A 25,902-nucleotide genomic window follows, 5' to 3' on the forward strand; every position below is an offset into this window, starting at 1 on the left:
GAGGGAGAGGAAAATAATCAAGCGGTGTGTTATGAGTGAGATTTTTTTAAACAAGTGTGTTCAAGAGTAAAGAACAACGACAGGTAGGAAGTGACTTTGTCGCTCTTAACTTGGTCTTCAGCAGTTTAATCGATTTGAGAAAGGATCATATTGCGTTTGGCTGTTTATTTTTCAATCAGCTCTATATTTCCTTATCGGAAGTGTGTAATATAATGACACGCGCCGTTATCAAAGTAGCGCGTTCGTTTTTAGTTCGATGCTTTGCTAATTGTGAGGGAAAACCACGGTAGATATTTATTTAGCTCTGAGTGTTAGCTGGGTATTTTAAAGATTGCACATTTGCAGCGGAGTTGATTTAATGTGATGAATTATTAGGAAAGCATTTGGTTGCGTTTCCTGTATCGCTTTCAAGTTGTTGGATAGAATCGGTAGCGGACGTGTTGCTTAAGGAAGAGATTTCCTTTACATTACAACTTTTGTTTCGGTCATATTTTATGGATGCTGATTGTGTTCCGAGCTTTTTTTAGTTAAGTTTGACATTGATGCTTTTGGGTAACATCTGATCAGAGCTGGCAAAGGAAAAAACCGGGCGCTGTCCCTGGTACTGGAAAACACTTGTCGTTTGTCTCCTAAGAATGGGACAATTACAGTGAAGGATGCTGGTGGAGCATTTCAACCCCCGCCCTTATTACTTTCCATTCCTTTAAAACAGTTAGATATGGTCAGATAACATTTGTTCTAGGACACTTCAGCAGGGCGGATGCTTGCCACGTGAAACAAAATAAGGTCCTTTTTCTCAGGTGTACCAATAAAGCCACTCCATGTGTTTGCTAGATTATTTATTCTATCCACCACTTTCACTTGTTTACCCATTATTAAAGGAGGGGAAAACAATGTTTGCATTGAGAACTGGTGATAAGAAATAGTGGCATGCGGAAAATGATTGTATTTTTGAGGATATAGCCTAGAGTGACATCCTCCTTCTTTTTCATACTGGAGTTAAGAGCTTAAAAAAGAAAGAAAGCAACAGTTTTGACCGTGTTAAATGAATCTTTTCAGGGATCTGATCGAGGCTCCTGAAAGCACTACCCCAGCACCTTCATGTCCCGTTTCTCGTCGTTACCGAGGTGAGATGATACTCCTCTGACAGGCAGTGATAACACATTGGGTTTGCTGTCGTCCCCTGGAACTCAATAGGAATCTCTTTTTTTTTTATATGACATCTGTACCAAGTGAAAAGAGCCAGTCTCCTGTGAGCACACGTCTTTACTGAGATCCCTCGACACACCACTACATCTTCCCATCCCTCGGCGCTACCACATCGTACTGCTTCGCTGGTTGGCAGTCCCTCTCACCCTGAGCCAGGATGAATGATGTTCTGGAGGCCATCTCCCCGGCGACCAGCCTCAGCGGTCCGGCTACCTGTGTGTCCAAAGTAGAGCTGCGTGTTTCTTGCAAAGGCCTGCTGGACCGAGACACGCTGAACAAGTCAGACCCATGTGTCATACTCATGGTGCAAAACAACGGACAGTGGACAGAGGTAAGCCCCCCCACCCCCTTTATTTTCTTCAATCTGACAAATGCACAGTTGGACCTCTTGGGTAAAGCGTGGGCAACCACCAATTATATATGGGCAGCAATGAATCCATCATCTTTTATTTAATCTCAGTCATTAACCACATTATTTAATGTGTAAAAAAATCGTGCCTTGAATCTCACATGCTTAGGGGCTCATATTATTCTAATTGCATTGCCTGGGGGTTTTCTGAGCAGAATGTTTTCTTAATGGTTACAATAAGCTGTTATACAAAAGACACTGTGTAAATCACAGATGCCCAGCCTTCTTTTTAAAGATGAATTTTAAGATGAATCGGTGGTGATGTGTGAAATGTTCAAGTTACTCCATGTGGGTGAATGTGCAAACCCACTCCAATTATCCCTAAATCTTTGTTGTCATCAAGATCGACCAGGGAGATGAATATGTTAATGGTTTGCTGAACTTGCAGCTGTTTTTTTAGATCACGGCTTACACAACAGCTGCCTGGCTCAGGATTTTAAAAAATGAAATGAAGAGTACAATTGCAGGGGAAGAGTGAGATGATCTGCCCTAGCATTATACTAACTACTTCATACTATAACAGATTGTGCATTCTGTCCACTGATCTACATGGGTGGACACACATTGGTAATGAGCAAGGTGATGAGGTGTGTTCAGGCTACAAATGTTTACTTTCTTGGATTGGTCCCATCTGATTTGGACGTGGGCAGCAGGTCTCTCATTTCCATGTTAATTAAGTAATTCAGTTCACAGGGGAAAGCCAAAGCACGAGTCTCCATTAAGATGTGTTAAAACAGGGCTGAGGATATCTAATTATATGGATTTGTCCACCCTCCCCTGGATGTGAACCAACAAAGAGCTATCTTTTCAGGGATGCGATATCATTTGTTAAGTGTTACTCTGTCACGTGCAGGGAGCCAGTCTTTGAAGATGCGCTCTGCAATGTTTGGGCTGTATGAATGTGGAACATTGAGATACTATTATGATAAAGACACTCAGTGTTGAGCACACAGTTATGGATTTTCTTGGTTGTAATTTGATCGGAGGTTATTACACGAGAAGACTGACCTGGGTTCCTCTATCTATCTATCCATCCATCCATCTATCTATCTATCTATCTATCTATCTATCTATCTATCTATCTATCTATCTATCTATCTATCTATCTATCTATCTATCTATCTATCTATCCATCTATCTATCTATCTATCTATCTATCTATCTATCTATCTATCTATCTATCTATCTATCTATCTATCTATCTATCTATCTATCTATCCATCTATCCATCTATCCATCCATCCTGAGTGCTGACAGTCATGACAGTGTACACAACTTGTCAGATTCTCTCCTGTCATATCACGCAGTACTGGGAGGCACCATTTCTTGTGCAAATAGTTTACTTACGTCAATAACTGAGTAAGAAGCTGAACCCACTCACACCACCGCCACCCTCTTTCTCTTTTCTGAGCTCACACTTTATGGAAACTGCATTTATTATTAACTTATGTCACTTCTTCCAAGGGCTAACAGGGTGGATTATCCTTGAGGATTTATCTTCTTTTTATATGAAATTGACTTAACATGCTCCCATGATAGAAAGACAATTTAGAACCAGATCTTTCTGATTTCTGACCACAGCTACAGGCACTTGTTATGATCAAGCTAGAGATACTGCTCTACCTTCCTGGCAGAACTGATTAAAGAAAGCCTTCCTTCTCCATGTCAGAAATCGCTCTATTATTCTGGCCCCACACCAACAACAAACAGGCGTCACAGTGTTGGGGAGAAACTATCCTCCGTTTGCACTGATAAGCTTTCGTCAACAAGCAGATTTATCAGACTCATTTCAAATCTGTCCATCCAGATGGCACAAAGAGAGAAGGAGCAGGCAGGAGAGGACAATAAAGAGGAATGGAGATGAATGAAGCTGAGGAAGCCAAATCCTAGCTGGAAGTTATTTTTCTTTCTTTGAGATGTTTGCCAGAGTTAAAAGGAAACAGTAGTGTGATCCCTGCTGCTAGTAATCCATCTCAAGTGCTATCATCTCATCATTATTTTGTTTTCCTCATACAACTGAGACGGATGTTAACTAGAGACCTAGTTAAGTTGTTCTCCTAGAACGTAACAGGAACCAAAGTCTGTTTGTTTTTAAGTCAGTGCTGTTTTTTTGTTCGAAGTGACAAAACAAATTCCAGTTTTTTTCAGTTTACTAACCAACAAAGCAAATTGCAATTGGTTGTCTGTAGAAGGATACTGAAGGTTCAAAATAAAGTCAACAGCAGGACAGCACTCCAATTAAATTCTTTATTCGTGCATGGATGTTTTGGGCAGATGTCCTTCCTCAGTGTGTAAGCTGTTAACAGTTGGGTAAAACACAATAAACAAGGATAGTGACATTTTAAGTTGTATAACGCAGTTACAGGCGGAAAAATGAATGAAGAAAATGAAAGTAGAAAACCAATTTTGATTTCGGTCAGAGTGCTCCAGTAGGGAAGGTCACTGCAAATCAATACAAAGCTATTCTGAACTTTTATTCTATGATGACACATTTCCATCCTTTTTGGAGAAGTCTCTTTCAGGATGATTATGCCCTCACTCAAAAAGAACAAGAGTTCAAATGGTTTGAGAAGTATCAAAATCGAATCTAATATAAAAATACAAATCATATTTTCTCTCTCCTGTTCTCAGCCGAGATTGACTCCTATGAGAGACATGTTAGACAATGCTCTCCACAACACCATTTGCAGCACTGAAGCTTCTGGTGGTGTTGATGTGTTAAATGTTAAAGGCCCTACATTTTCAGTCCTACTTTAGCTGCTCTAAAAACCTGTTTTTGTATACAAGATCGACCAGGGAGATAAATCTGTTAATGGTTTGCTGAACTTGCAGCTGTTATTTTGCCCCTTAAAAAAGGAAATGAAGGCTTGCACAACAGCTGCCTGATTCCGAATTAAAAATGTGAGATGTAGATTTACATTTGCAAAAGAACAGTGACTATTATCTGTCTTTACATTTGACTAATTTACAACAGATTGTAGATAAAAAAAAGTGGGTTGGACATAAGCAGTGTGATGCAGCTCTTTGTGAAACAACCCCCAGCCTAAAGGTATGGATATGCTCACATTAATTGGTTTGTATGACAACCACATTGTAGCAGCTTCCAAGGCGGTGTGAAAGTCTGTCATCACATATTAAGAGATCCAATAATAAATGGAAATTGGGGATAATGGCACAACATTGAGACAATCTCACTTGCAAGATATTAATATTGTTGGACTTGTTTTTGCATGTGAAAAGTGACAAAGCATATAAAAAGCCCGCTTAAGATATAGAGGTTCAAACCCAGGTTAAGTTCTCAGCTTTTCTGAAAAACACTGTCACAACCCAAGTGACACAATTAGACACAATAATGCAATGTCACCAATTCAAGTCCTCATGACACTGACCTCATGTTGTGATGGTGAATTACTGGCCTTGGATGCTGTCACATACACAATTGTGTATGGCTATTTTGAGGATGACCACTGGAGTTTTTTTTAGATGTAAATCCCTTTATAGTTCTTTAATTCAATGTCACTAGATCAGCTCCAAATTGTGGCTTTAGATGTGTCTATAATTTTCATAGGTTTCATAGGTCCCCAAAAAAGTTATGAACATCAGCATAACTACACTATGTTATGACAATTATGAGTGTGTGGATCTTTGCTGCATGTTTGTCCTTATTTAATCTCCGCTGACTAAAATATCATGTTCAATGGTGACATGTCCTTGTGACAAATTGGGCGATATAGAAATGTTGGTGGAGCTGTGCGAGCTAATCAGGAGCAGATGGGGCCTCAGAGAGCTCAGCTTTTCCTTGTCAGGCAGTGAAAGACAAGCATGGATGTTTTTTTTTGTACTGTGAGATTAAATGTCTGAACCCTAAAATCTTCTCTCACAACATCCTCTTGATGGAATGTAAAAACATTTGCCCTGCTGTAAACGCTGGTGTTCCACAATATAAAAAGAAATCATCATATTTTGGTGAGATCTTGCTGTAAAAATAGGTCACAAAGGGCAAACGTGCTGATACTCCATTAGATCTACTGTTGCTTTAATCACACACATACTGTAGTGAGTTAAATTAAGAAATATTAAAATGTTTAAATATCTTAACTGAACATGTGTGTTCCCTCCCAGCTGGACAGGACAGAAGTGATCAAGAGCAACTTGCACCCGGTCTTTGCCAAGGTTTTCTCATGGGACTACTTCTTTGAGGAGGTTCAGAAGCTACGATTTGAAGTCTATGACATCCACGGCACTCACAGCATCGGGACCCGAGATGATGACTTCCTGGGTGGGATGGAGTGTACTCTTGGCCAAGTAGGCAGATGCCAATGTCCTACTAACCCATTTCATTTACATGTACTGGTTTGTGCTCTCAAAATGCTGTAAAATACACAAAATATATCCACAGCTTGGTAGTAAATTCCACTCCTTGCTTTGTTTCAATTTGGGTACTTCTGCTAGTACACTTCTATGTTCTACACCGTGTACATGATTTACTTATTTGTGTACTGCTTTAACCTCTTTTAAATTACACACGGCTGTTCCTACTCACCGGGAATTATGTTTGCTGCTTTAGGATAGCTAGCTAAATAGTCAAGTTATTCTTTAAGAAAACACAATTATTACACACTGCATAGTAACCCAATTAACATACTGATGCTTCTAAATGACAACAGAAGTGGTGCTTTTGTTTAGAGCTGTGCTTATCCGAGTAACTGCTGCTGGTCCTTTCCTTCAAGTTGAGAAATATCCCGTATTCCACACTCAGCTTTTTGAATATAATGAGTGCAACATCTGGGTACTCATAGTGCGCTGCATTTTGTCATATCATACTTCTCAGTGTTAATGCATTTATGCAATGCAAATAGCAAGTGTAGTTAAAGAGGTCTATGTCCTGAGAGACAGCAAATGCTCTCTGCTCTTTACTGCTGAGGAAGGTTCAAGACTAACAATGTGTTTATGTTGTTCTTTGCAGATTGTGGCCCAAAAGAGGATGGTGAAGCCTTTGTTGCTAAAGTATGGGAAATATGCCGGCAAATCTACCATCACAGTGAGTTGTTTTCATGTCTCATATGTGTTTATGACCTTGTTGCTCTGATGAATGAAATTGTTGAGATTGCTGAAAAGTAAAGTGGAAGTCAGAACATATGACCAGGGAAAGCTGAGAGAAATAATGGATGTCAAATTGATCTGTAAAACTGATTTATTTTTATCTATATCCAATGTCACATCCGTTTACTCTTAGGCACCATTATGGAATAACATTTGTTATTGATTGAAAAGAACCAAAAGATACTTTGTTATCTCACCACTCAGAATGGCTTTATGTTGCTACTGAATATAATGAATTTGTTGTGGTGGTTAGTTGTCAGAAGTATACATTCTCTCTGATAATTGTCTCTAGTGTTCATCTTTGGTGCTATCAATGCAAACACACACAAGGAAGCAAGAGGAAATGATGCATGTATAAGAAATCACATGTGTCAGATGTGGAAGAGAAGAGCTGTTGGTTCATTAACCGCCATCTTCCAGTTAACAAGCCAGCAGTGCAAGCAAATATAAAAACAAGACGAGCTAGATTGTGCTGTGTCCTACACTCTGCCTCATTTGGGAATACACAAAAAAAAGGCAGGAAGTGGTCATTTTAGAATGAACTGTAGCAAATAAAAGTGCTAAGCATTATGTGTTGACAGGTTGAAGAAATATGGTATTCAATTGGGTTGGAGTCCTGTGCTGTGAGGAAAAAGTTAACTCTAAAAAAAATAATTAGTATATATGGATATATTTAAATATGTCCACAGCAAATACTTTTTTAAGGTCTTTAGAGAATTCACACAAAGACATTTTCTGACCATTTCTTCCAAAACAGATATAAAGAATTCAGTGCAGTAACATTATGCTAAACCCTTATCCAACATATAATTGCTTCCCACACATACTGACATTGTAAAATATTCATTTTTATTGCATTTTAATACTGCACCATCTGTTTCGCCTGCTATATAGAAGATGTGTATATGATTTTGAATACATGCATGAATGCAACCATGAATATATTGTAGAGAAATCCAAATAATAAAATCTTCCAAAGATAATTGAATTATTCTTGTATCATGCACCAATCAATACATATTGCAATATAAATATAATAATAATAATAATAATAATAATAATTATTATTATTATTATACAGCCCTTGCTAACAAATTAAACCATTGCTATAATTGAATGTGACTGAATTGCCATTTCACTTCACTACATTCAAAAAATAGGGTGGTGTTTCTTTAGGAAAGGTACATTCAAATACATGTTAAATAAATTAAACAGAGGGACGCATTGAAATAAATACATTTAACATTTGGCACATTTTATGGATAATATCAAAAAATCTGCCCACAAATAAGAGCAAATAAATCACATCATTCAGACAGGAATGATCAGCTGCCACTGAATGCACTGACATTATGGATGAAACCACACATAACTTTTGAAGATATAACAAGTGACATTTGGTATTTGGAGAGAACGCTTGTGGCTGAAATGTACATATTGTACATTTGAACAGAACTATAGGCAAGAAGTGAATATCATCCAAAAAGTATTTACCCATTTGATGGATACACACTGCCCACCTTTTATATAGATGTTTCCTGCACTCTGTACCTGTGAGGACAGACAAGTCGTGAGACAAAAAGCACAGGTTCCATACTTTGCCAATCATTACTGCCAGGGCTTGCCAGACCATGGCTCTGCTCGCTCTGCAGCAACAGTTCTTAACATTTGATGTAAAGTTTCAGTCAGTTTCCAATAGAAAGACGCAGAGATAGCAGACTTCTCTCTGGGCCAGTGGAAGCAGCAGAGAGAGATCTGGGATTCTTTTTAACTAACACACAGGTATAAACAAACAAAACATGTTAAAGAGCTGTTATGAAACTTTATTATTGCATTGCACAGTACGTGGTAACTTTTACATCAATAAAAAGTTGAATATTCAACTCGAGGCAGTAACCTATTACAGCAGGGGCCCATTAGTGTGTGAATAATGGGGCTCTACTCTTTAAGTTGAATGTCCTGCAGTCCCTTGTTAAGTAAAAGCTACTTCATTTTGTTAACTGCATGCCACAGTGCAGACACTATTAAGGCAAAAGTTACTTTTTGCAATGGAAAGAAAAATGTTGGATGGAAACTGGAGTGAAGCCTTAACTTTTAACTACTGGCAGATAATTAACTTCACCCTATTATGTGAGAGGCTTCATCTTACTCTGCAATTTAGTACAAAAAGTAGCTTTTATGAGAGATGTCTTGCTTTCCTGAAAAGTATCATGTAGTCATGTGATTTCTTGCCATAGTTAATGAAGCCCATATAGGCATAAAATATTGCTAACTAATTGTATTTCCTCTCAGGTGCACGCTGAGGAAATTTCAGGCAACAACGGATACGTGGAGCTTTCCTTCTGTGCCAAGAAGCTCGATGATAAGGTGAGCAGAACAGAAACCAACACGGTTCATAATTCATTAGATACGGTTTATAGCACTACACACGGGTAGCAGAGGTAATCATGTGATAATTATGACGGGATGCATCACTGGCATAGAAGTTACACACATATTCATATTATATTTAAATCATTTTATAATTTAATTGTACAAGGAGAGAAAAAAGTGACATATCACACTTGATATGACACATCTTTGTAGTCACATAATGCTTTAACGGGTACACTTTCTGGTGTTTGGACACATCCTAGTGTCAAATGAACATTATGTGATATCGCATTTTAAACGTTTTTTTATTACTTGTTGATTTCATGTGGTTTTACTTTGAATCTGGATATCACTGACCCTCACTGCTTCTGACTCTAAAACTGTCAAACTTTGCTGAAGGCATATTTCAATCACAAAGACAGCAGGAGCTGGCATCCAATTACGACTGTGATCATCTGACGTCTGCATGTTCTTAGAAACTAGCCTTAGGATGTCAATCTCATAGGCTGCCCTTGATACACAGAGGTATTGGCAGAAAAAACCGAAATGTTCTACAGCCCGTTCATTTATTTTTGAAATTGCAGTTTGCCGTTTCCCGCTAGTCTGAAAGTTAAATTGGACTTGAGTGTTACACAAGGAAAATGATTAAAAAAGATACTAGCTATAGCGTGCATCTTCCCCACAGTCTCTTTATATCTTTCCCTGCATGTCATATTTGCTTTATATATCCAGCTACTGGATACTGCTGGGAGTATTGAGCCTCTGCCTGTGAATCCACCCGCCTGCTTTGTTTAAACTGATGTGAATACAGCTGTGGGCGCAACACTGGGGAGCAGTGGTGTGTAATCGAGGACCAGAGACACTAGAGTGTTCATGTTTTCACTGAAAAAACCCTTTTCAGCAGCTTATTTGGAACAGATTTTGGTAGTTGATGCCGAATAACCAACAACCATGATGCACATAATGATAGACACTGACTCCGTTTACCTGCATGGAACATTTCCTCCTGGTTTGGAAAACAACCAATCTTTAGGTGGTGGATTTGAAACATATCTTGGTGATAAAAATTAAAATAAAAAGGATAAGAAAACAGACTTCTTCTCTCTGATATGGGATAAGGTAGAATTCTTTTTTAAAGTAAAGCAGCAAATATTTATTTAGTTTTGAAGTGATGAGTAATGATTGTAATAACTCTTGCCATTGAGTGATCAGTAAAATATGAGTAGCTTATGTACACATCTGCTACAATCTCCTTTTAGATTAGTTTTGGTCGCCACCAACGCTGAGCTCTTAGGGTGCTAAATGCTCATTTTGTTATTTTGACATTTGGTAAATGAGAACAGTAAAGTTGGTTTGTTAACCACATTCACCAGCTACAAGATGTTAAAACATATTATTGATTTATTGTATATATAAACATATTAAAAAGTGAATTTGAAACAAATATGTTGTAAATAATAAAAGGTAGATGTCAACAGGTACCACAAGTAACTGTTATGCTCTTGTTATACAAATCAAAAATTATTATATGGTTTCCTCCATAAATAGAGGTTACCAGCTATCAGGTCGGTTCCCTACCAATACAATTTATCAGCCACTTATCTGCCAGGTTGATGTTGGGCCTAACAATTTATTTAGCAGATGTTGAGTGAAGGAACGGAGTGTTTCTGATTAGCTGCTCGTCAGGTGTATCACCTCCACCGGCTGTACATATTGAGGGATCACACATTGATGCACAGGAGCATTAATTATGAGATATCGCTCACATCCCGGCCCAGGGTGGGATTTTGACATCTGCGTTTGTGCCACGGATTTCACTGGCTAGCGGTTGCCATGACAACAAAGAGAGGATACTACAGCTCTTTTTGCTCCGGTCCCTCAGGAGATGTATCTGGCTAATGTGGCGGGAAATGCAACATTACACGTACACACACACGTGCGCGTGCACACGCACGTACACTGACACACACACACACACACACACACACACACACACACACACACACACACACACACACACACACACACACGCTTCCCTGAAGAATCAATTGTCCTAAATAATCAGCACTGCTCTGCTCTCAGACGCGTGTGCTTTAGACTGAGAATAATTTAAGGCTACAGTAAATAACCGTGCAGGAAGCTAACTCTTACGCATGTTTTCAAATAAGCTGGTTATTCACTGACGATGTAAATAGACACAGCCACCATAGATAACTCAAATGTGTGATGCTGGGCTATTGCAGATTATTAACATGGGAGGTAATGGAGTGCAAATAGAAACCAATAGAAATATTCCGAACTGCAATGGAGGCTACATTGAAGGAAGTAGCAGGTCATGAATGCTTTTGGCTCAATACAAGTACATAACTACGGCATGAGATGTAAGCTTGCCAAATATTCTCAAACTCTCGTCTGACCAAAAAGCTATCTTTTTTTCCCTCTATCCTGAGTATTTCATCACCGTAGCGACCACTCTGTGCTCTGTGCCTGCTACTCCCTGACCTTTAATCACAGAGATAATTAACTGTGCCTCTACAATCAGCAATGATAAACCACCATCAACAGCCATTTGTATAAATTACAGTTTCCTTTCAAACAAATCATCTAAAGACACTTATTAAAATTGAATATTTAGTAATGAGATTTTTTTGTAATTTTGCTTGTGTTAAGTTCATCATAGCCCCGTTGTAAATGTTATCTGACTGATTAGCTTTAATGCTATAAAGCAAATTAAGTCAAACCAACAGTGTTGAATTTAATGTATGTGTTTTCATTAGGCTTAGGGCTTGAGCTCTCATTAAGAGTCAGTGGTTTTGACATCTTGTTTCCTCTGCAGGATATCTTCAGCAAATCTGACCCTTTTCTGGAAATATACCGAATCAATGACGATCTATCAGAACAACTCGTGCACAGAACTGAGGTAAAATCGTCATATTCCCTTTTCACTTCAAGCAACAGCTGTTTTCTGCCACTTATTTCATATGTAACGGGTTCCTTCTCTAACAGGTGATTAAGAACAACCTGAATCCTGTGTGGGAGCCATTCAAAGTGTCTCTCATATCTCTGTGCAGCTGTGATGCAGAACGTAAGCTCAAGGTGAGAGACCATTAGCAACTAAATCCACCTCAGTGCAAAACGCAGGGGTCAGGAACTGTATAAACAGGGCTTAACAAGAATGAATTAAAGTAGAATATTTGAAAGGTGAATTATTATATTTTGCATGAATAGTTTATCTATGGTCAGGGCAACAGATAGTTAACAGTTGTGTCCACGTGTGCCTACAGTGCCTCGTGTGGGATTATGACTCCAGAGGGAAACACGACTTCATCGGCGAGTTCTATGCCACTTTCAGGGACATGCAGAACATTTCCAGTGGAAATAAGGTCAGTGAACGAAGAGACCGAGGAGAGACAGCCGTGTAAATGTTTCATCCATTTTCAATATGCCTCTCTCTGCTGAAATCCATCCCAGATGAAACCAATGTCATGGTGCTTAAGATGTATTGGCAATGTTTAAAACACTGAACACTGTCTTCAATTTGCTGTGTTTAGGTGACATGGGACTGTGTGAATCCTAAGTACAAACTGAAGAAGAGAAACTATAAAAATTCAGGAGTTGTCATCCTCAGTAACCTTAAGGTAGGAATCAGTTGAACCAATCACTGTTTTACTTTTTACTTACATTATGAGATAGGAATGAATTGTAATTATGAATGCTTGTACGCACTGCATGGTGACACAATCTTCTTTGTTGGTTATCTCTGACTGCTTAGCTTAATGAGTAAATGTTTAAGGATATTTCTTCAGAGGGCACTTTTCGTTTCCGCTGCTTTGAGAAGCTATATATCACAACCATTTTTTTACACTTTATAGTCAACCGATTTGTCGAGTTAATTCAGTTTTAATGACCAGATGCTTCTGAAAAGATGCTTCTGAGGTTTTGCTATAAATACATATTTGTTTTTCTATTGCAGCTCCACAGAGTGTACTCCTTCTTAGATTACATCATGGGAGGATGCCAGATTCACTTTACGGTAAATTGAGCAGTCTGTGTTTAGTAATGCTTCACTGTCCTAGAGCTTTTAACAGGCCCTGGCTGTATGTATTACCCAATAATGTGACATTATCTGCATGTTACATATTGCTTTTATATAAACAGACATTGGTATGGTTTTCTTTAGTGGTCCATTAGCATTCATTGTGCAGCAAAGGTTATATTTTCTGAGCGTGAAACAGTATTTTAAGATTGTTCTCATCCTTTAAACTTTCCCTGATGGTGTTTTTGTACATGCACTCAGTTATTTTTCTTGGCAGCATCGTGGAATAAATTCAAACCTTCAGCTTTTGCCCTTTAGTCTGCCCTCTGTTGTCCAACCTCTCACTCTCCACTGGATTACTGAAGAAATGAATATTCATTTTGAGGATCGCTTTGGTAGATGCAGTTCCTTCTTAGCTGGTTGGATGTGTTCAGGAGCTGGAGCTGTTCCTACAGTATGTGGGTGTAAAAAGCCCAAGTTCATACCTCTGATCAAATAATTCATATTGCCATTATGCAAACTTCAGGCTTGCTCACACATAATTACTTGTAAAATAATAAGAAGCCAAACACTAAAGGTGAGAAGCAAAAACATAAACTTAACCTGCTCATAGCACAATGACGTTCCAAATACAGAAGCTAATGGTGGAGTTCTACTCTAGTAACTGATTCCTATTATTCATACTGCGCACTTCTTTCTTTCAGGTTGCCATTGACTTCACAGCCTCCAATGGAGACCCGAGGAACAGCTGCTCTTTGCACTACATCAACCCTTACCAGCCCAACGAGTACCTGAAGGCTCTGATAGCAGTGGGGGAGATCTGTCAAGACTACGACAGGTTTGTCAGTCTTTTGTTTCTCAGTAAAGGTTATCTGCTGCCTACAGGGATTGACGGTGTCTTGGGTTGTAAAAGAGCGCCGCAGAGGGCCCCTTGCACAACATTTCAGTGGGATCTCTCACACTGAAACAAGCCAGTTTAGCTGAACCATTACAAAAGGATTGGAATTGGAATCATGGAGGACTGGAGCAGATTTGCAGAGGTTTTATGTTTCTGCTTCCCAGTTTGTTTTGAGCTGTAGGAACTGAACTCTTGACTGCTAGCTTCTCTATCTCCAATGAATTTCTTTACTGAAATGTATTTTACATCCTTAATGGATAAATGCAGATGTTCATTTAAATATCTGTTGGCAAAGTGATGCACAACCTGGAACATTTGAGCAAACAGATTTGGACTTCACTGGCATTATTTATGCATGAGGGTGATGTAGGGCTGAAGCAGGGCTCGGTAGAAGTCAAGGGCATTGACACAATATTCTGGACACACTTGACTAGCCATTTTGTCAAAATATCTATTTATTTCCAGATTTCTTTTGACAAACTGACAGAAAGAGGACATTTTGACGTCTGTAGGCACAGTCCGTCTTCTGTATTTTCTTGTCTGACAGACTTTTGACAGAGATTTCTATGTAACTTGTGTATTTATTTATACCAGTCCAGCATAACACATACCACATCCCTCTCACAATAAAGATCTATTTTCACTTTAATCTGTATGCAGTGGCGAGCTGTGACTTTTATACCTAGGCCCTCTGACCCTCCAACCCCCCCCCCTGTTATTTTAAATACAATTAAATCAAGTTATTTTGGTAAAACTAATGAAAAATGTAACAACAAAAAAATATAAAAAATTATATTTAAAAAACAATGTATTTTTTTTTTATGTATTCAAATATTATTTTTTAGAATATCTTAGGCCCTCACAGAGGGCCTAGAGGGCCCTGACGGCTCGCCACTGTCTGTATGTCATACCCCTCTCCTCTCCCATGCTCCCCCATCCTCTTTGACACCCCATGTATCTGTTGGTGCACTGGGCCAATGGCTAGTAAAATCCTATATTAAATGGCTAGATAACAAACGGCAAAGCACAGTATGTGTATAAAATACATTTGGAGACAGACAGATACACATACAACACATGCACTGTGGAATATTATTTTTGCACCAGCCAATGCCAGTTTGTAGGGACAGTGCTGACTGTTTTGCATTCTTCACATGCTCTATGCTCACAGTGGTGGCTGCATTTGCATTCTCCTGTGGATAACTTGAAGATACTGTTTTTTCAGCATCTGGTTCACAGCTACTGGTCCCTTCTTAGCTTGCATAGGCTCATTAGATGGAACTGCAGACGGACACATGCAGAGACAGGGGATAACACCAGGATAGCAGGCACTTCAAAACGAAGTGGGAGGCATTATTGCTGGTGAAATAATGGTGTATAATCAGATGTAAAGACAGAGGAAGTCCAGCGAGAAGAAAACACTGAAGCTATCTGAACAAAGTTATACTTTCATATAATATTCCCGTCACTGTCGATACTGGCTCAGGTCTTGGCTTCAGGCACACACATTGTTTTTAAATGGCTGATTGTCTTGTTGAAAAGAAATATGAAACAATGTACAATTGTGCAAGAAAGTTGTCTTTATTGCTGTCAGGCTTGACGGTACTTTTTAATAATGGGAAATTGTTTATTATATGATATGTGTCAGAGAAAGACCTTCTCATCTGTCGAAACTAAGCCAGATGAGGATTAACACGTAGACTGATTTATGCAGATCCTTCTATTGAATATCAGTGGGGCACTTTCTGGCTAATTATAGCATCCCGAAGATCTTAATAGAGACACTGAAAACCTGCCTTAAAATTACAAGGTCGATATTTTTCGCTTTATGATTTCTGTGTTTACATATACAGTATAAACAACATCATCATACATGGAAACATGCCGCTGGTGCAGAAGAGTGTCGCAAGTGTAGGCAGCCAATCCCTCTCAGGTTGGAATTGTTGTTGAGGTGTAAAACGTGGGCATGCAAACCTTTTAGCCTTTAGTGGATATAGGTGATGTGGGATTTTAGAGTCCTTGCAGAGGAGTGCATTATGGAGCTGGAGTGACTAGCTTTTGTCTGTGTGGGCAGAGGCTCGTATACCTTGCTGAGAGGGCTATTATACCGGCCACATTTCCCTGTGGCTGCTCACAAAGGGAGAAAACAAGGCCCACCATGAACCTCATAGCAACATTCATAAGATGGATATGCTGCAAACGTAATCCTCTCTGTATTGTCTGGGCTGAGGATAATGTGTCATGTTGTCTCTACACCTATAGAGATCTATAAGAAATTCCTTAATTGGCATAGAAATCAATTAGTTGAGGCTCTAAGGGCACATTTATAAGAGTATGTTATTCACCAAAGAGTAGTTTGCCTACGAGTCTTGAGGTCGAGGTAATGAGTGCTGTACAACACATCTGAGATAAAAAATGTCTCAGCACGAAACACCCTTTTCCCATTCAAATATTTTCCCGAAATGGTACCAAACACATTTCTCCCTATTATTTTGCACCTATACAACATACCTTGGTGTTTTGGAGAGGTCACAGTAGCGGGAGTAATTTTGATGAAAATGGGTTAAAAAAGTTAAATGAAAACATATAAAGGTTGAAGGTGAGTTTAGAGCAATGGCAGTTTTTCATGCTTTTTTTTATCAGTTACATGACCTGCTGGACACTGAAATCTATTAATTAGTTTGGTACATTATTCCCAGAGTGGGTCTATATCTGCAAATTATACAGTACATTAGCCAGGGCATGTGGACAGGCTGCATTACAGAGAATACAAGTTGGACTCATTCACATGTTTTTCTTTTCTTGGAACAGAGGATAATGATGGCAGCCAAATGTGTGTTCGAAATGGCCCATGTACCATATCCAATGATGTCTTCCTAACAGGCTGTCGCTGTGGCCATTTGCAGCCACTCCGCAAGGTTATGGGAAGAGAAAAAAAATATTTTCTAGAGAATGAGCAACAATAATAAGACAAATAATAGGAATAAGAAGAATAGATTCCTGCTGGTCACTAAGCTATTGCATTAACAGCAGTTGCCACTGCTACTAACCATTATACCAGAACAACAACTTTCTGAGTAAAGTTGCTTCTGTCAGGACTTCACCGTTAAGAGTTGGTAGCTCACTCTGACAGTGTAACCATCATCACTCTGCCAGCCTCTATATGAGTCCACACCCATCAGAGATAATTAAACACATTGGATAGCTCTGAAAAAGCTGCCTCAAAGCCATGTTAGCTCAAAGAGTGGACAAACAACTCTCCAATCAACACTTGTCAACACACCAGATAAATCAACACCTATTAACTGTGTAAAGTTGGCTGTGTATCCTTTGGTGCACTCACACCATGTCCAAAGTAAATGAATTATTATTAGGATTCTGTCGATCTTGAGATGCTATTTGAGATTGAGCTGGGCTGCAACATGAGTTGTTTTGCGAGTCATAAAGGCATGGACAGTAGATGTTCTTATAATGGAGGCAGCCATTAGAGAACACTGTAGGTAAATATTCCCTGATATGAATATAAACATGCTGTGACAGCTCTGCTGCTAATCGTAAACTCCACTAATTCTAGTTCATAAAGTAAACACAAAGTATTTCCTCTGTATTTAATATCCAGGCTGTCCTCAAACCAGATTAAATTAATGGGTTTGGTTAAAAAAAACAGAATGGTCACAACATTAAACTGCATTCCCCAAAATACATTTATTTAGTTGGGCCTGTTAAAAGCTCCCATCTTTGAAGAACATATCAAATAATTAAAACCAAGTACAACAAAAAAAAAAGCAAAAAAGCTGTTTGAATTTTTAAGGCATTTTTTATTTTTGATTGCAATATGAGATTAATTTATAATATAAGAACATGTTCCACGTTGAACTGTAGTGTGGTTTTCTGTGTGGTCTTGCGTATCTACATGTACAATGTAGCATGTGTATACTCCAAGCATCTCATGTGTTGTAGTTGACGGCAGGGACAGTGAGGACAAGATGGCCAGGTCTTCGTTTACCTTAAAGCTCTTTAAAAAAACAACCAGCATCTTCTCTGAAGAGGAAAATATTCACTGGGCTTTTTTCTTTAAATACAATCAACATTGTTCTATTCATTTTGCATTGAGCTGCTGTTTGCAGACCGTTCATCACCACATTGCATTTTCAAGAGTTGACCACTCTTCTGCTGTGTTTGAAATGAATCCCTTATTTAATTCTCATGTTATACAAACTTAAAAGTTCACGTTATGGTTGTCAGTAAAATTGTAAGGGACACATTGCATTGTGGAAGTCTTAACAAAAAGGAGTGTACATGTCATGGACACTTATATTTCGTGACAATGGGGGAATGTTTGACTATGCTAGTGAATGGATTTCATGATCAGATTTCAGATACACAAGTAAATGAGCAGAGGTTGAACATATCGCACTCTCGGTAAACAGAGATCGTCTTGTTATTTATACTAATCTCTGTTTCCTGGCCTTGGAAAAGAGCTCTCATTTCAGCATAGCAGAGCCTCTTATAGTAATATCTGCCCATCTTAATTGTGAGCTGAAAAATGGAGAGGATGAAGACTGTGGGAAGCTCTTTGAACAGGTGCAAACACTGGCTGCGGCCACGGATTTCAAATTGTAGTTTCAGCTTTTAACATTTATTAAATTCAACGACGCAGATGGTTTGCCATCAGAAATATGAACGCATGGATAATATATCAATGCTTTTCAGAACACTTTCATAGGCTATCTCATGTTTAACTTCAGTAGCTGAAATATATGACTGGCTAATTTGCTTATCTTTTCAGTGACAAAAGATTTTCAGCTTTGGGGTTTGGTGCCAGAATCCCTCCAAATTATGAGGTGAGTATTTCTCCTCTTATCTCTCCCTGTTTTGTTTTTTTATACACAGCCTCCCTTTTTTATTATTTCCCCTAACACTGGCCTTCTCTTCACATGAACAATATTATGCATATATTCATGTTCGCATGGAATCCTGGTATATTCCTTCACCCTGGGACTTGCATTAAGCAGCTGATTTCATTGACCAGTTTTATGACACAGTCCGTCATTCTATCAACATTTCACATTTTAAACTAATTACCAACTTTTTATTCATAAGCCCCATGTCTTAAAATATCAACTTGTCTGCAGAAAATAACATGTTCTCATAAGATAAAAGCCCTGTAGTGTTGATGCTTAATTTACATAGCCATTCATGAGTGTGAGAGAATTTGTTTAAGCAAATTGGAATTTGAGAACCAAAGCCTTCAGCGAATCAGCATAAAGCCCTCAGGAGATGTCTGACATGTGAAGAGTGCACACACACACACACACACACACACGCGCACGCACGCACGCACGCACGCACGCACGCACACACACACACACACACACACACACACACACACACACACACATTGATACTCTTTTTCATACCAGACAAACATAGGCTGTGTTTTTGTATTGATTGTTTTTTATGATTGCATTGTTCTATGTGCAGATATGAAACACTTGTAATTATCTTTTTACATCATACAAAGATTCATGGCTTTGTAAACTCAAAACTATTCATTTCTGAATTAACCACAACAGTGACTGCCCAGCAGAAGCCACATTTATCTTATTTCATGCTGCTGCCACATTGTGATTTGTGCTGCAGATGAATGCTAATTAAGTCATTACAATGAACTCATATGCTACACCTCTGTGAGGGGTTGATGGACCAGGAATATTTCTCAGTGTTGTTCTGCACTGTTGTATCCTTTATTATGCATCATGTATACACATTTTATTTGAATTCATATAAAAAACAAAGAACCAAGATTTTCCAGCCAAGGATGTACCAGATAATAATTATGCGCATTAATGGGAAGCTTCCATTTTATTGCAATGAATATGGCCTATCGTGCTCTGTTTTTTGACTGTTGTGTAATTGGATTTTGGTCTGAAAGTAAAGCTGGAAGAAAACCACAGGATTTAATGATAGTATATGTGTGTTTTTAGCAAGGGTTTAAAGCATGGGTGTCCAAGCTTTTTTCACCGAGGGCCACATACAGAAAAATATATACGAAGGGCTGGGCCACTCACTAGAGGTATATTGCCTCATAAGTTCAGTTATAAGTTAGCAAAATCAATCAAATGTAGGTAAATAATGCTTGTGAGTGTTGGCAGCTCCTCCCTTAAAACAGAAGCCTCCGATTGATTATAATAAGGAGAAATAGGAAGGGTGTATTTCAAGCTTGTTATGTAAATAAGTCATTGGGCTTTTTTCTTATCAACTATATATGTTAGAAAATCTTTCCAGCTTTAATTGACTGAGTGGTCTTATTAACACATGAATACTACTGTGTAATATATATTTTTTACATTTATATTTAAGAAGTACAATATAAGATAAGCACAAGTTTCATTTGTGGGGCATATTTCATTATACTTTTTTAATTAGCTGAGGGCCGATTCAAAATGGTCCGCGGGCCGCATTTGGCCTCCGGGCCGTAGTTTGGACACCCCTGGTTTATAGCCTTAATACGATCTACTGATTTACAACTGATCATGAACGGATGGATACATGTATGTAAAGCATTTGGTAACCATTGCAACACACATGCAATATTGATAATAAACATTCATTACATTTTGATTTTCAGGCAAGTAATACTAATATCACTTATTTAAGCTTTTTGTAATAGCAGATTATATTAACAAATAAGTATCATTGAGGTTTGGAAGAGTGTGAACAGATTTGAACTGAAAGGCAACAACAGATCACATCTTTCGTTAGTCTGGACCAGATGAACACTCATCTAATCTGCTTCATCTGGAGTGTGGAATGTTGCCAAATCCTGATTTGTGCTCTGGATCATCTGATATTACCTATTTCCAAATGAGCTTTGTATTATTCTAACAAGTGAGCAAAGTACAGATAAAAACCCACATATGGAAATGATCAAATAACCAAATCTGATTTCCAAATTTGGAAAGATTAGGACTGACAAAAGGTTTTTCAGAGCTTTAAAGGGAGTGTTGATTTTGCACTGATGCTAATCCTCATACATCTGAACAGGCAAAGCCAAAGATAAGATTGTATTATTGAATGAGTGTCACACAGTAGCATACAAAGCACAGGTGTAACTAATACAATTACCAATGCTCTGTTCCATTTTTCTGTCCCTATAAGCCATGCCAGCGAACCAGCCTGCACAATAGCAGAGCCTCAAAACTGGCACGTTCAAATGGAAGACAGACAGCCATTATTAATGTTATTAGTTACACCTGTGCATTTCCATGTCAAAAGGTCCACCATGAAACAGGCCTGTTAAATGAGATATACAAAACAAGAGCCCCTCTCTTGCAGTGGCCCCATTCCACAATACAGTGACTGAATGCAGGCTGTTAATCACATTAAAGACAGAAATGACTCAAAAGAAAGTAGCCAGCTGGAGAAAAGTCAGTTGTCACTGATCTGGCTGACAGTTGGTGCTGGTGGAAAAAAAGGTTTCTTGTGAGAGGAGGTATCTAGAAGGGGATTCATTTCGTGCCAAGTATACAGCTTTTGAATAAACTAAATAAATATGACGTTTGGGTGGCGAAAATAGGCCATATAAAAGAAGAGGGCTTGAAGTCTCTTTCCAGAAACCAGATAGCATACAGTGAATGATGTACATGCAATACTGTTTGTATCACTACACATGTGAAAAAGTGAGGGACATTTAAAAAATTGGTTGAAATTGTTTATGTATATATATATATATGAATTCAATAATTAAGGGGCGGCTGTGACGCACTGGTTTAGTGTGCTGATAATCAGATCAGGGGACCAGGGCACTGGTTAAATCCCACCTTGACCGCCACTGCAGTCAACATGCCGGTGTGTCCTTGGCTAGACAATTCAGTGTAAATTGCTCCTGTGGGTATTGTCCACAGTATTCAATGTATTACATGTCTAATATATGTAACATATAATGTAAAGCGCTTTGAGTACTCCGGCAAAAGTAAATACCATGAATTATTATTAATATTTTGACCATAGTTTTCTAAGTTCCAGCTTGCGTTTTGTTATCAGTTCTTGATTATGAGCGCATCATTTCCCTGCCTGTAATTGACATTCAAAACGAATCATGTAATGTTCCAACCTGGTATTGAACATGACTGCCATAATAATTAACGTGCCAGTTGCAAACTGACTCCCAGTATCTATTGATGTGGTCAGTAGTAACGTTGTAGATGCCATCAGAAGTTATTTCTAAATAACACTCAAAAGCAGTAGGACAACTAACATTTCCAATTTTCAGTCTGTGTCACTTTTGGTTTGTTTCAATTCTACAAAACTCATCTTTTCATAACCAAATTGTACAGAGCAATACTGTGTATTCTAGGCTTTAGCAGAGTCTAAACATGGCAGCAGATTCTGGGGACAAAGCCTCCATGATAATTAAATAACTGTTTCCCATTTTTCTCTTTATCCGCAGGTGTCACATGACTTTGCCATTAACTTCAACCCAGAGGATGATGAATGTGAAGGTAAGGAAGGGAGAAGTCAGGTTTTTATTTAAATATTTGGAACATTTAAAACATGTTTCGTTAAAGTTCAAGTTATTTTACTTCTGTAAGGGGCAAAACATATTCAAGCCTCGTAAGAATAATTGACTGCAGTGATTCATCAATCTGGTGTTTAGTTTCAGCTTTTTTAATGACAAGTGTAGATAACTGTAGATAATGTTATTGATTTTTCCTTCATTTTGCTATGTGCTCTCTTTGATCAGAGATCCAAGGAGTGGTTGAGGCGTACCAGAACTGCCTTCCTAAGATCCAATTGTACGGCCCGACCAATGTTTCTCCCATCATTAACAGGATAGCCAAACTGGCAGCAGGCGATGGCAACATTAAAGACGCCTCTGTGAGTTTCTCTTTTTATACTCTATTAGAAATAAATGGACGTAATACAGGCTTTGTTGAAATGCATCCCGCTGAGTTCCCAGAGTGAGAAGCCTCTGGTTCACCTCTGCTCACAGTTACAATGCCCATGGCGCAAAAGAAGAAAGTGCCTATCAAAGAGCAAATTAGTATTCTTTAAATTATGATGTGAAATCCCGTACTGACGTATATTTAGTTTGCTTTAATACATTTTCCAAATCATTGACCCCTTTTTTGTGTTAAAAGAATCTCATAAACTGCTGTTAAAATGGGATTCAACACAAATGCCTAATAATGTTACTGAGCGCTTTATCTTTCATTGATATCTCGTTGGGAATAGGAACAGAAGTCTCTTATCTATTTACGGTCTAACATTACCCAGAAGGGTTCACTGACATTAGTTTCTAAGCTATCATACTCTTGTTATTGTACTGGCCTTCATGTCATTATAACTCTCCTTTTCTATTCCATCTTTTGATCAGTGAATGAGCTGCAGTAAACAACCAGGCTTTCAGGGCACACATTAGAGATGAATACACTCAAAACATTGAGTAACACATAAACACTTTAAGGTTCCAATGAACCATCCACTTCTCATGGGACCAATCAGAAATAATTACATGTCCATTTTCTCCGACACCTCATATTCTCCTTTTACACCGTTCAGTGGAAACATGAAATAGTTTTCACACATACATTCACACACACACAAGGATTTTTTTTTTTTGAAATATGTATTTTGTTTTTAATAGCCTTCCTTTTTATTTGTTCTTGATCCCCTTGTTTTCACTGCTGTACACACTGGCACTCACACTTACTATAGAGGCTTCACAATTCCCCAAAACAAAAACACCAAAACACACACTTAGAGGTTTTCTTGCTAAACCACATGTTGCTGTTAAAATGGGTTGGTGTCAGTATGGACATAATAATCTTATATTTTTCCAGCGATACCACATCCTGCTCATCCTCACGGATGGTGTTGTGACGGACATGGCAGACACACGTGAAGCGATTGTGCGAGGCTCCTACCAGCCTCTCTCCATAATTATTGTTGGAGTGGGCAATGCAGACTTCACAGACATGCAGATTTTGGATGGAGATGACGGAGTCTTACGTTCACCGAAGGGCGAGCCAGTCCTCAGGGACATTGTGCAGTTTGTGCCCTTCAGAGACTTCAAAACGGTCAGTTTTTCTCTCCGTCTGTCAATCTAACTTCTTGACTTTCAGCCTCAACCCCACTTCTTCTGACATCTGTGTTAGAAAAACAAGTGGACATTGATTTTTTTTACATAACACCCTCTCCATTGTTGTTTAAAAGAGTGCATAGGCAGCAGACAGACATTTTAACAACAATCAATAATGAATAAATAAGTAGCGAAACCTAATAAAAGCAGAAATACAGGATACAGGGTGATGAGAGGTGAAGAGATTAGTATGAAAATGATCTGAATCATATGCTGTGGTTTTTAAAGTTACCATATCTCAATACATATGGCAGGTTTTAACCTGATGCTTTTCCACAATGCTTCAAAACACAATATAAGGGAATACATGAATTTCATCCCTTCAGGAGAGTTTTAAAAAATATATGCGATATAAGAGCTTATATACTGTATATACATATATATATATACACTTTATGTTTTTTTTTTCTTTAAATGATCGCTCATATATATAGTTAACCTACATATGTATTACATAATATTATTACATATTTGTAACACTTACATTTTATACAATTAAAAATCAAACAGCAAGTGCACTCCCTTTTTATCCAACAAAGTGATGTGTCCAGACTTGGCACATCAATTGTTAAACATCTAGGCAGATTTATCTTGCAGGCCTGCACATGTGAAATAAATGATATTCATTAATGAGTTTTATACTACTGACATTTCTTTTTCCAATTATGCTTAAACAAAAGTATTTTTTACCGACTGCATGCTAGTTAAACATTAAATAATCAACTATAAGTTTTTAACAGTTACACTCTAATACAATATCTGATACTGACTGTCTTGAATATGTCTGAAACATAAAAGTATTTGTTACCCCATCTGTAGTCCCCAGACAAATCCAGCTATTCTCTGTCTCCATTGCAGGCTTCCCCTGCAGCCCTGGCCAAATGTGTTCTTGCAGAGGTGCCCAAGCAAGTAGTGGAGTACTACAGCCATAGGGCCATCTCCCCAATGTGTCCAATTAGTGAGTCACTGACCCCCGTCCTCACCCCTATTGCCACCACCCCAACAGAATAAAACCCCAGCCTGCTCCTGGGACCAACCTTTGAACACAGCATCAGTCCAGAACACTGAGAGGGAGAAAGGACGCATGCCTCGCAATTTTGGACAATTACTGAATTTCTAAATGTGTTGTTACTCATTTATTTCATTCTTCACAAGTGTTTACATAAGGACAGCACTACAGAGGCTGTTGGTTACATGTGTCTGTTCGATGTGGATCCAGCGTTGTTCTCCCTGGCTGTGAAAACCTTGACCATCCAGCAGCTTCAGTATCAGTCCTGGAGGATTGTGTTGTTTTTTACCCCACATTTGTATGCATGCAGGCCAATCCCTCAGTACTGACCCATCCAGCGGATGCAGACTTAAAATTCCTCACTGCTCAAGACATTCAGCCCCTCTACCCTCTCTATTATGTTACTGTTTTGCTTATTTGACATCTTCAGGTACTTTTGAAGATAATCTGTACAGTACTGTATGTTGCAATCAAAATGATATTGCTCAACTTGAAAATACTGACAACATTTAATCCAGATGTTATATATATATATATATATATATGAGTTACAGGAAGAAATGCTGCATTCAGACCGATTAATACCTTGACCTTTCTTTATGTACCTACATTTTTCTGGCTGCAATATTGGCCTTATATTGGATAAAAATACAACCATATCTCTAAATGAACAAAGATAGCATATTTAAAATCAGTCATTATCATGAGTTGATTTGAAGTG

General features: G+C 38.4%; 1 protein-coding gene across 1 annotated transcript; it reads left to right on the forward strand.

Moving 5' to 3' along the window:
* Positions 1–25,691, forward strand: cpne7 (copine VII). Its single transcript, XM_010791535.1, has 17 exons — positions 1–83; positions 1,060–1,127; positions 1,234–1,540; positions 5,741–5,923; positions 6,585–6,659; positions 9,014–9,088; positions 11,931–12,014; positions 12,101–12,190; positions 12,379–12,477; positions 12,646–12,732; positions 13,068–13,127; positions 13,835–13,968; positions 18,818–18,872; positions 22,481–22,532; positions 22,775–22,908; positions 23,874–24,110; positions 25,031–25,691. The coding sequence occupies exons 3-17, from the start codon at positions 1,367–1,369 to the stop codon at positions 25,181–25,183; spliced, it is 1,692 nt and encodes a 563-aa protein (XP_010789837.1). The 5' UTR covers positions 1–83; positions 1,060–1,127; positions 1,234–1,366; the 3' UTR covers positions 25,184–25,691.
* Positions 25,692–25,902: the final 211 nt, after the last annotated feature.

This window comes from Notothenia coriiceps, unplaced genomic scaffold (assembly GCF_000735185.1).
Source record: "Notothenia coriiceps isolate Sejong01 unplaced genomic scaffold, NC01 NC01_scaffold00035484, whole genome shotgun sequence".
In the NCBI taxonomy this organism is placed as follows: Eukaryota; Metazoa; Chordata; class Actinopteri; order Perciformes; family Nototheniidae; genus Notothenia; species Notothenia coriiceps.